This window comes from Mus pahari, chromosome X (assembly GCF_900095145.1).
Source record: "Mus pahari chromosome X, PAHARI_EIJ_v1.1, whole genome shotgun sequence".
NCBI lineage: Eukaryota > Metazoa > Chordata > Mammalia > Rodentia > Muridae > Mus > Mus pahari.
In genome coordinates, this window is record NC_034613.1 from 59,155,075 (window position 1) to 59,166,396 (window position 11,322).

General features: G+C 40.8%; 1 protein-coding gene across 1 annotated transcript in view; it reads right to left on the minus strand.

Moving 5' to 3' along the window:
* Positions 1-5,320: 5,320 nt before the first annotated feature.
* Positions 5,321-11,322, minus strand: part of Ids (iduronate 2-sulfatase) — a 22,936-nt gene continuing 16,934 nt past the window's right edge. The window contains exon 9 of the mRNA XM_021188077.2: positions 5,321-8,454. Coding sequence (XP_021043736.1) covers positions 7,982-8,454 — 473 coding nt within the window. The 3' untranslated portion in view covers positions 5,321-7,981. The remainder of the gene's footprint in view (positions 8,455-11,322) is intronic.

Below are 11,322 nucleotides of genomic sequence, written 5' to 3' on the forward strand. Positions count from 1 at the left end.
AGGAGAGGAGAGGAGAGGAGAGGAGAGGAGAGGAGAGGAGAGGAGAGGAGATGTGATAAATAGTGATCAAAAACAACTTGGGGAAGTGTGGTGGTTTGACTAGGTTTGGCCTCTCATGTGTCATGTGTTTGGATGCTTGGTCCTTGGGAATGGCACTATTAGGAGGTGTGGCCTTGGTGAAATAGCTGTGAGAGTGGGCTTTGAGGTCCCCTATGTATAAGCTCTGCCCAGTGTGGAATCAGAGCCCCCTTCTGGCTGCCTGAAGATCAAGATGTAGCACTCTCAGCTCCTTCTTAAGCACCATGTCTGCCTGCATGCTGTCATGGTGATAATGGACTGAACCTTTGAAACTGTAAGCCAGCCCCAACAAAATGGTTTCTAAGATTTGACTTGGTCATGGTGTCTCTTTACAGCAATAAAACCATAACTAAGACAGAAAAGATAGAATTCATGTAACTTACAGATTATAGTCCATCATCAAGGGAAGCCAGAGAAAGAGCTCAAGGCAGAGGCAGGAACTAAAGCAGAGACTGCTTACTGGCTTGCTCAACTATCTTCTTATACAGGCTGACCTGCTGCCCACACTAGGCTGGGCCCTCCTCTACCAGCAATCAAGAAAATGCTCCCAAAGACATTCTTACTGGCAAATCTGATAAAGGAAATTCCTCAAATGAGATTCCTTCTTGGAGTATGTCTAAGTCCACAAAAACTATGACAGAGGGTATTTAGCCAGAGGAAGAAGACCAAAAAGAGGATGAAAGACAAAGTAGGAGAATAGGGAAACAAATGTGAGCAAAACACAATTAAATATAGGTAGAAAACAGCAAACAAACACACCATTTTATACACTAACAAAATTAAGCAACCAAAAAGGCAATCCTGAAGAACACCCACAGCACAGCAGCTTAGCCCCACACAGTAAGAATGGGTTAGGGACACGGAGAGAACAAACATGGGCAGTGGTATTAAGATTCAGTCAATAGTGTCGTCCATTTTAAGGAAGCACCAAGGATCCCTGACCCAAAAACTATACACACAATAACAATGACATACTTAGCATGATTTATTCATATGAAAACTCAGACTGCTCTTAACACAAACACAAGGGCATGATTTTTAATAGTGTGAAAGAGATGAATTCATAAAACCTGTTAAGTAAGCAATGAGTTTTTGAATAAAACAACCCACAAAGAATTCCTTCCAAAACATAACACAAAGGGCAATAAATCAGGGCAAGGGTTTATAAATGCCAACATAGACCTGTCCCAAAGCTTCTTACCCACAGCAATCATAGTCTCTGAATTTTAGAGAAGGAAAAAACAGAGTGGCTAATCCCAGGTTCATCCTAACTCTTGCTTCCTTAGCATGTGATAATATTCCACTAGATCTTCTTAGCAGTAAGACTCCTAAGTGGGCCCTGCCACAGTGGCCATTACCTGATTCCTAAGGTTAGTCTCAATGATGCCCTATCTACAGCCAACCTTAACTATCTTCATTTCCTCTAATCTGGACTTTTCTCCCATTGGATGTAAGAAAGTTTGCCTATAATCCAGACTCTACAATAGCATTTTTGTCAGGCATGGTAATGTCAGCACTCAGGGTTGTTGAGCCAGAAAGGGTGTCATGAATTCGAGGCCAGCCTAGGCTACACAGTCAGTCCCTGTCTCACAAAACTCTGTCAACCTTTTCTTGTATGATGAATAGAAGTGCTCTCAGGCAAGATTTGAAGTTACAACTGGGCAACTCTGAACCCCACCCCCAAAAAAGTTTTGACAGTAGCCTCCTAGCCACATCTGACTGGCACATACTTTATCAAAAACTAAGCAAATACAAATCTACTACATCTAGTGCATGAAGGAACAAGGAAGCTAGCCAGAGCTTTCAAGCAGCATGTGTTAAAGCGAGACCCAAGAGCAGTGAGAACTGTGACCCATACTAGTCATACAGGTGATCTAAAGGTACCAAATGATGACATTTCTACAGAATTGCCTAAGAGATGAACTTCTAGGCAAGCTTGTAAGGGGTTATCTTCATTACATTAACTGATATGGAGAAAATCCATGTGAACTGTGAGCAGGACCATTCTGTCTGAGGATCCTGGACTGTAACTGTACAAAGCAAGCAGAGCCCTAGCCCATATGTATTCATTACTCTCTTCTGACTGTTGTGGGATGTGACCAAGGATTCTAAGATCCTTGTCTTAGTTTGGATTTTATTACTGTGAAGAGATGTCATGACCAAGGCAACTCTTATACAGGAAAGCATTTCCTCTGGGGCTGGCTTATACTTCAGGGGTTTAGTCCATTATCATCAAATAGGATGCATGGAAGCACACATAGGCAAATGGGGGAGATAGTGTGTTAGGGGGAGGTAGTTGAGAGGTCTATATCTGGATTAGCAGGCAACAAGAAGAGAATGACACTGGGCTTAGCTTGAGAATCTAAAACCTCAAAGCCCATCCCCAGGGACATACTTCCTCCAACAAGGCCACACTTCCTAATAGAGCCACTCCCTTTAAGCCTATGGGGCCATTTTCATTCAAACCACCAAATTCCACTCCTTGGCCTGCACAGGCTTATAGCCAATATCATAATGCAGAAATGCATTCAATCTAACTTCAAAAGTCCCCATAGTCTATCAATCACAACACTGTTTAAAAGTCTAAAGTTAAAGTCTCTTTGCAAGGTCTTGACTTTAACACCTGTATTTCAAAATCAAACGGTAGGATCATATATTTTCAACATATACACATAGGATATACATGACCATTCCAAAAGGGAGGAAAGGGAGCATAGTGAGGAAATGCTGAACCAAAGTAAGACCTAAAACCAGCTGGGAAAACGCCAAACCATGCATCTCCATGTGTGATATCAAAGTGTTCTTCAGAGCTCCAACTCCTTTCAGTTTTTTGAACAGCAATACATTTCTCTCTCCTGGGTGGGTTGTTTCCACACCTTGTTAGCAGCTTTCTTCAGTAGGCACCCCACAGCTCTGGCATCCCCAACATTTTGAGGTCTCCAATGCCATCCATACTTCACCTTCACAGCTTCACACAATGTTCTTTCTGTGTCTCCACACAGGGACACACCTGACACCTACCTGGACTAAACAGCTTTCCTTTAACTGTGGAGAGAAATTCCATGGCTCCTTTCTTCTTTCCTTGACTCTAAAACCAGAACTACTTGACCAAAATTACAAGGGTCTTCTGCTTGCTGGGGCTGAACTTAGCCCCCTTGTTTAATTACATTGTCATTAGCTGTTCTTGTTGATAGTTTCCTTCATGCCTTATATCTGCTCTCCTGAAATTTGATCTGTAGACCAGACTGGCATCAAACTCCATGATCTACCTGACTCCAGAATGCTCTGATTAAAGGTGTACAGGCCTGGACCTAAACTCCGAATTCCTTTTCATAAATAGGAAGCTTAGCTGGGTAGGATCTTGACCTGAGGTTGCCACTCCATTTATCCCATATAATAACAGGCTTTTCTTTAATCTGCTTATATCCTTTCACACGGGACTTAGCTTCATTCCACTTCCTGGTGCCCCCTTTCTCCTCAAAGTGTACATTTTGTAGACTTTCTTGCTCAGCTTGCTCCTTTTAATTATAAATATGCATAAAAGTGAACATGAATAAGCACACCACAGAGTCAATACTAGGCTGTTTTGATATTTCCTCTGCCAACTCAATCCAAAAACTCTTCAATTTAGCCTCAGCCACAATCTTAGCCAAAATATTACAAGAAAAGTCTTTAGGCCACATACAAACATTCTTCTCCTCTGAAACCTGTTGAGCCAGGGACCACACAGTTCAAATCACTCTGAGCACCACTGTTTTCCTTGCTCCTACTAGTATGATCCATTAAGCCCCATTTAAAGTATGCAGCTGCTTTTCTAATCCAAAGTCTCAAAGCCCACATCATTCTAAATAAAAGCATGGTTAGGCCTATCACAGCAGTGCCCCAGTCCTGGGTACCAACTTCTTAGGGTTTTATTGCTGTTAGACACCATAACCACAGCAACTCCTATAAAGGCAATCATTTCATTGTGGCTGCCTTATATAGTCCATTATTGTCATAGTAGGAAACATAGGCAGACAACAGTACTGGAGAGTTCTACATGCTGATAAGCAGGCAGCAAGAAAAGAGAAACACAACTAAGCCTGGCTTGAGTACTTGAAATTTTAAAGCTCACCCCCACTAACATAATTCCTCTAATAAGACCTCCCAATGATGCCACTCCCTATGCATCTAAGGGGGCTATTTTCATTCAAACCACCACACTCCTGATACCTTCGCTTGCACCTCAAAATGGACTGGGAACTAAACAAGTCTACCTCCCCTTGGTTGCTTTTGTCTATGTATGTTGTCACAACTCCAAAAGAAATGAAGGGAACTGGAGAGATGACTCACCAGTTAGTAGCAATGATTGCACTTCTAGAGGAGCTGGGTTCAATTCCTAGTACCCACACTGCAACTAAATACATCTGTAACTGCAGTTCCAAGAGATTCAGCTCTTCGTTCTGGCCTCCAACAGCATCAGGCACATATATGGTATACAGACTATACACAGACAAAACACTCAATACATGAAATAAAAATAATTTCAAAAGGGCAACTAAGAAAGTGGGCTTCATTCTACCTTCATCATATTTTTACCATTTCACACAAGAAGCATACATTACTCTTATAATTAGGTGGGAAGACATTAACATTAAGAACCCAAAAAAATTTCAAAGGAAAATGAGTATTTATTCAGGTCCCAAATAGAATTGTAATACGCTTATAACAAATATACAGGAAAAACTGTCACACAGGAAAAGAGCAATTTACTTTATTACATTAAAAGGTAAGATTTATAACATGACCACACAAAGTCACACAACTGGAAATGCAACTACCCAACTATCATACAGAGAGCATAATGGTTCATGTCATTAATCGGCAAAGAATCAGACATCAAAGCAGAACACAACTTTCATCTATTATTATAGGACTACAGACTTTCCTTTTTGGTATTATGGTTTTTAATATAGGTCTTTTGAGTTTCTTTTGTAAATTTGCTATCGTAGCAAGAGTGAAGAGAAAACGGAGCTGGTTTTGATGACTTGAGAAACTAGCCTATGGGAATACTTTGAAATACATAAAAACACTATATTCACAAAATTGATCACAGCATTATTTGTAATACTGAAAATTTGGAAATAACCTAAATTTCTTTTTTTCTTTTTCTTTTTTTGTTTTGTTTTGTTTTGGTTTGGTTTTTGTATATTTTAGTTTTTTCAAGACAGGGTTTCTCTGTGTAGCCCTGGCTGTTCTGGAACTCACTCTGTAGACCAGGCTGGCATCAAACTCAGAAATCCGCCTGCCTCTGTCTCCCAAATGCTGGGATTACAATAACCTAAATTTCTAACAACTGAAAGAAGGCTGAGAAAATTACAATAAATCTACGCAATAACACATATTACCAGCAATATAAAATACCTGCAAAATTCACTAGTAACCAACCATACATAATGTTCAGAGAGAAAGTAAGAGCACAAGTTGTATTATAAAAAACACAGAGGATCAAGAAATGTAAAACATTCATACCCGAAAAAGAACAAGCTATGGCAATCTTAGTATAAAGTACTCAAACATTTTCTTGCCTTTTAAAATGCATTTCTGCTTTCCAATTTTTGTATAATTAACATATAAAATGAAGCAAATAACAGATTTTTAAGACGTGTTAATTTCCCCATAATACACTTTAGAGAGCCCTGACAGCCTCTGCTTCTAAGCAGGGGAGGGTAGGGGAGCCAGGCTATGAAGAATGGCTGTGAAGGGGTTAGAGCAAAGAAGAAGGGACAAAGGCTTGAAGGACCAGGGAGGTAAGGATTGGCAAGGAGAGTCAGCCAAGGAAAGGGGTATTGTGGAGCCAGGGAAGACTCTGACTGCTCAACGGAGGTCTTTCTAGACCCTTAGTAGGCACTGACGGTGTTCTTAAAGGGCAGGGGTCAAGAGGGATTTTAGGAAGACACATGGATTCTTTAAGGAACAGGGGAGGGAAAAGGAGGGGAAGGAAATTTCTTGGGAAGGAAAGAAAGAAGGACAGAGGCAATGGTGATGAGAGTGGAAGGAAGAAGCTGATGGCCACAGCAAACTCCCTACTCTATGCCTAAACCAAATATAGTTTGCTCATTGTGGGACAGTAGGAACCTGCAAGTCAGGGTGAACACATCTAGATCGAATCCAGGGCATCTCCATCCAGTCTGCTATGATGGGAAGGTTCTAAGTGCAAATTAAAACAGAATTTTTTAAAAATGTTATTTTGTGTTAACGAATTTAAATTTAAATAGTCACATATGTCTTGTGGCCACCAATGGGCTTATGACTTCACTGGAAGCAGAATTCAGAGGGGTTTAAAACTAAAACTCTACTTTGGGAGATTTAAAAAAATAAAATATATATTATGGCCAAACAGGAACAATAAATAGATGTCAAATAAACACTTGTGTCAAAATCTGTCCCTCTATGAAGTAGGAGATGAAGGTAAACAAAATGAAAACATGCTGTGAGGAGTTTCTAAACTAAATTGTAAAAGGACACTGAGTAGACATCAGGAGAGCAAGAAAGATCAAGAAAAAGGAAAGATGGAAGCAAAGCATCCGCAAAAATCAGTTTCTAGACAACAGACAAATCTACTCTACTATAGGCCAACTAGTAAAATCAACAATCTGTCTTTGAAATTTTACAGACTTCAAAGTAGTATCTTGACTTTTTGGTTACAATTTAATACATGACAGTAACTTAATCTAATTAGCTATTTGCTATAGTTTTGTTTTAAAAACATTCATCTTGAGACACTGAGCCATTTTTAAGAAAATTATTGAAATTACTCATTTAAATACAAAACAAAATATATAGAATGTTTATTTAGAAAGCTGTTGACTCCTGGTAACTGAACAGTTTTCACCATGTTAGAGAAAGGACTTCTCTTTGGTGACAGTAATGAAATGACAGTAATGAAATAACCTTATCCTTACTACATGCCCATATTCTAGTTACGTTCGTATTTAGAGAACACAGAACTACATTCTGAAAATTACTTATACCCTATTAATAAAAAGTATCCAAAACCCTCGAGATAATTTACATTTCATAAACATAGGTTGTTTTTAGCAAAAAGTAGAATACCTCCTGCCTCCAGGATACATGGATATCTGCAGTTCTCTAAATAGGAATATGAATAAAATTTTGAATGATTCAAATCATGGCAATAGTTCCATTTGAAATGCTTTTCATTGTTAATAACAGAATTTTTAACAGATAGCCACTTAGTTCAAGAGTTGTAGTATTTACTAACAAATTATTATTTGGGCCAGAGTATTGAAATAGTTAACTGAATTTCCTAACTTTAACTATACTTTACTAAGCATTATTTATTACTTAATGAAGAAACACCACATTGATCATCATATGGTTATTTTACCTTTGATTCTGAAATCTGTAGTCTTAGAAACTAAGCAATAATTCTAGAAGCATCTTGAATTTCACATTTGAGAAAGAAATGAATCCCATGTTAACATGCTTGACACACTGGGCTACTTAAGACATATGGTTACTATCTGAAATGCACTAAATTCAACAAGCAAATGATTTCTTGAGTACAGTATTATGTCTGGCTAGCATGGTCTTTAGATATAAAGATATGATTACACCTTAGTTCACTTTGTATTTGTGTAGTAACGAAGCTATGGGAGCTTTTAAAATGAAAGTTTCAGCTTAGCCCAAATCCAATGGCGAATTCTAACTTAAGAAGGACTACATACAAAGGGCCATCTGCCACCTAGTCCTAGACCATATTGCTGATGCATGTTTTCATTGTTTCCCACTCAGGTTATATCTAATCCAATGGGTAGGAAAAGATAGCCATGTTGAATGCCTCCTTTCACCATCCAGAAGGGGAATAGGACACATATGTGCCCACTGAGGCTGGTAGAACTCAAGGCCTCAGTGAGTGGACAAGACCTCCATGCTGGGAGTCATTATATACATTGTGATCCTGTAGTGGGTCAGAATCAACAAAATACAGTTCCCCAGCATGGATATTAGAAAAGTTAGCCAGAAATTCACTAGGATCGAAGCCAACCCACACAGTGTACCTATAGTCTATCGTGCGTATGGAGTATCCCATGACCTTTATATCTTTTAAGCTTGGCTTGTCAGAATTCCACTGAGGGAAATCTGCAGGCCTGGGGTACTGGCTATAGGCAATCAACTCCCGGGGATTACCAAACAAGTATGGATCCTCTTCCAAGTCATGGAGCTGCAAATGCTTCTGTAGATTCTGGCCTTCTCTGCAAAGCTCAACATGAAAAGAAGGGCTGGGGCACCGAGGAGGAACTGGCAGTCCTGCAAGTCCAGCGAGCGTGGGGAAGAGAGATACAAGTTCTACGAGATCTTCAGTGTGCCTGCCTGGAACAGGAAGCAGCATGTTTGCATGTAGTACACTGCAGACACCCACAAAAGCAGAAGCCTGTCTGAGCTCCACCTGTTCCCTCTCATCTTCATACACAACACTCATTTGTTTGTAAAAGCAGCTTAGAAGTGCTACTTCAGGACTTCACTCTTCACTATGACACCCATCCAATGGACTAGCAGGGAGGAAAATTACAGTGTTTCTGGTCAGCTAGAAGCATTTTTAAACTATTTAAATTTTAGAGATAGATACTTGATTTAGACACATTTAATCAATTAAAGCTCTACCCACTGTGTAAAAGTCTGTTGAAGATTACTCATTTTTAAGTGTTTGTATTTGATCCATATTTTCTTTTTAACATGGTCAAAACACAAAACATGAACTTCACAACCTTAACCATGTTTTAGTGGCAATAAATATATTCATATTGTGTCATCATCGCCATCATTTCTATAACTTCTTGTACAACTCTGTCCCCACTGCCTCAGAACATCACCATCATTAAACCAAACAGCTGGCCATTTTCCTACTACCATCAACTGGAAATTCTCATTCTACTTTCTAGCAGTGTGCATTTGACGACTAGAGATAGCTCATGTGAGTGGTCTCAGTATTTGATCCTATGTGCCTCTGTGGCTTATTTGCACTTAACATAATGTCCTCAAGGCTCATCTATTCTACAGCACACTAGAATTTCCTTACTTTTGAAGAATAGATAATATTCTACTATATATGTATAATACATTGTGTATATACTACTGTATGTACATACCACATTGTGTATATCCATCCATGGATTGACAGCAGTAAACAATTGCTGGAGAAGGGGGACACTCTGACCAGCCCAGCTGTTCACAGGTCTCCTCTTAGAACTTTCAAGCTTCCTACAACCATGTAGAAAACTCTAGGGAACCTGCTTTTATGAGTCATCACCCATGCTGATCTGGGATTTTCAGCAATGCGGGTGCCTATGAGTAATTGGTGCTCCTGGGAGTAACCCTTCACTCAGAGTCCTGTTAGCAGCTCCAATAAAACTCCCTAATTGACTAAGTTGGACTCTGGTGTAATTGCTCCTTTGGTGTGTCATGGGGGAGTAGATGTGTGTGTATGTGTGAGCTGCATACCCCTAGGAAAAGTCTCTCATGTGAAAAAAAAAAACCTACTATGAAAGTCAAAGCAGCATATGTACATCACTCAATCTAGTCAAGAAGACTTAATACTGTGGGACAATGGCACAGAAAGGCTACTCTGGATTCTTGTCAAGAAGAATCAAAGACATGACATGAGGAGGCAACTGGGTCATATAAGGCCTTAATGTCCATTGTGAAGACATTTACTCAGTGTGATGGCAGCACAGGAGGCTACTGTGCAGGGCTGTAATTTGGAGGTTTTATATTCCATTTTGATTTTCATCTTTGCAGTGTTAGGGATAGAAGTCAGAGCTTCAGTACATCCTAGACATGAACTCCATCACTGAGGTATATCCCGACTTCTGCTTTGAGTTTGAAAATGGTTACTTGTAATATTATAAGAAAGAAGACTATAGAGAACCAAGGGCACATGCAAGGAGACTTCAGAAAGTTACTACAGCAGAAGGCTGGAGGCAGTGAAACACAGAATGGGCAGAGACAGATTCTGAATGGAGAGGAATATGCTTGCTGCTAGATTGCATAGCATATATGGAATAAAGAAAAAAAAAACATGAGTTGAAAAGACTCTGAACATTCTTTTTTCAGTAGCAGGAACTGAACCTTGGCACTGAATTTGCATACTATGTATACCTAGAAATTGAAATAGCATGCTAGACAAACACTGTATCATTGAGTTACACCCTGAGCAAGCATTTTTGTTTGGGTTTGTTTTTTGTTGGAGGGGGTGGTTTTGGTTTTCGTTTTTAGGTGAGTTCTAAGTAAATTGCAGAGGATGGCCTCACCAGAGGATGGTCTCAGACATGTTTTGAGCATGTGATTTTCATAACTCCGCCTCTGAGGAGCCATCATTACAAGTCTTGGTCTACAGGTTTTAGTTGGTTGGCTGGTTAGATGGTTGGATTTGTGGTTTGAGGGCCTATGTGACAATTGTCATTTTTAAGAAAAAGTGTGTCAGCCAGGGAGAGGGTGGCCTGCAGAAGTGACACAGCTTCTGGGAAAGATCCCATTTCTGGCTCCAGTTACCCAGCACCTTTCCCACCCGAGGAGGGGTGTCCGTCTGGGAGGAGTCTCAAGGCCTGAGCCTGAAGGAGAGCCATCTTTGCTCCAGTGCACTGCCAGGGAGAGGGCGGCCTGGGGAAGCAACAGAGCTTCTGGAAAAGATCCTGTTTCTGGTTCCAGTCATCCGGCACATTTCCGGCCCAAGGAGGGGTGTCTGCTCTGGAGCAGTCTCAAGGCCAGAACCAGTAGGAAGGCCATCTTTGCGCCAGTGCACTGCCGGGGAGAGGGTGCCTGCAGAAGCTACACAGCTTCTGGGAAAGATCCCATTTCTGGCTCTAGTCACCCAGCACCTTTCCCGCCTGAGGAGGGGTGTCTGCCCCAGAGGAGTCTCAAGGCCTGAGGTGGCAGGAGAGCCCTCTTTGCTCCAGTTCGTTTAGGCTCCAATCTGCCCTAGCAAGAATGTGGACCTCAGAAGATACACAGCTTCAGGACAGACACAAGCAAACTAACTTCTGGGACAGATTCTGTTTTGGGCTCCAGAAATTTGGGCACCTTCCTCGCCAGACGAAAGGTGGCCACCTGGGAGGGCTCTGACTGCCAGAGCAGGTGAGAGAGTCATATTGTGTCCAGGGTCCTTCAGTGGCTAGTCTGTGCAGGTGAGTGAATAAACTGCAGAGGCAACACATCTTCTGGGACAGGCCCTGTTTTGGGCCT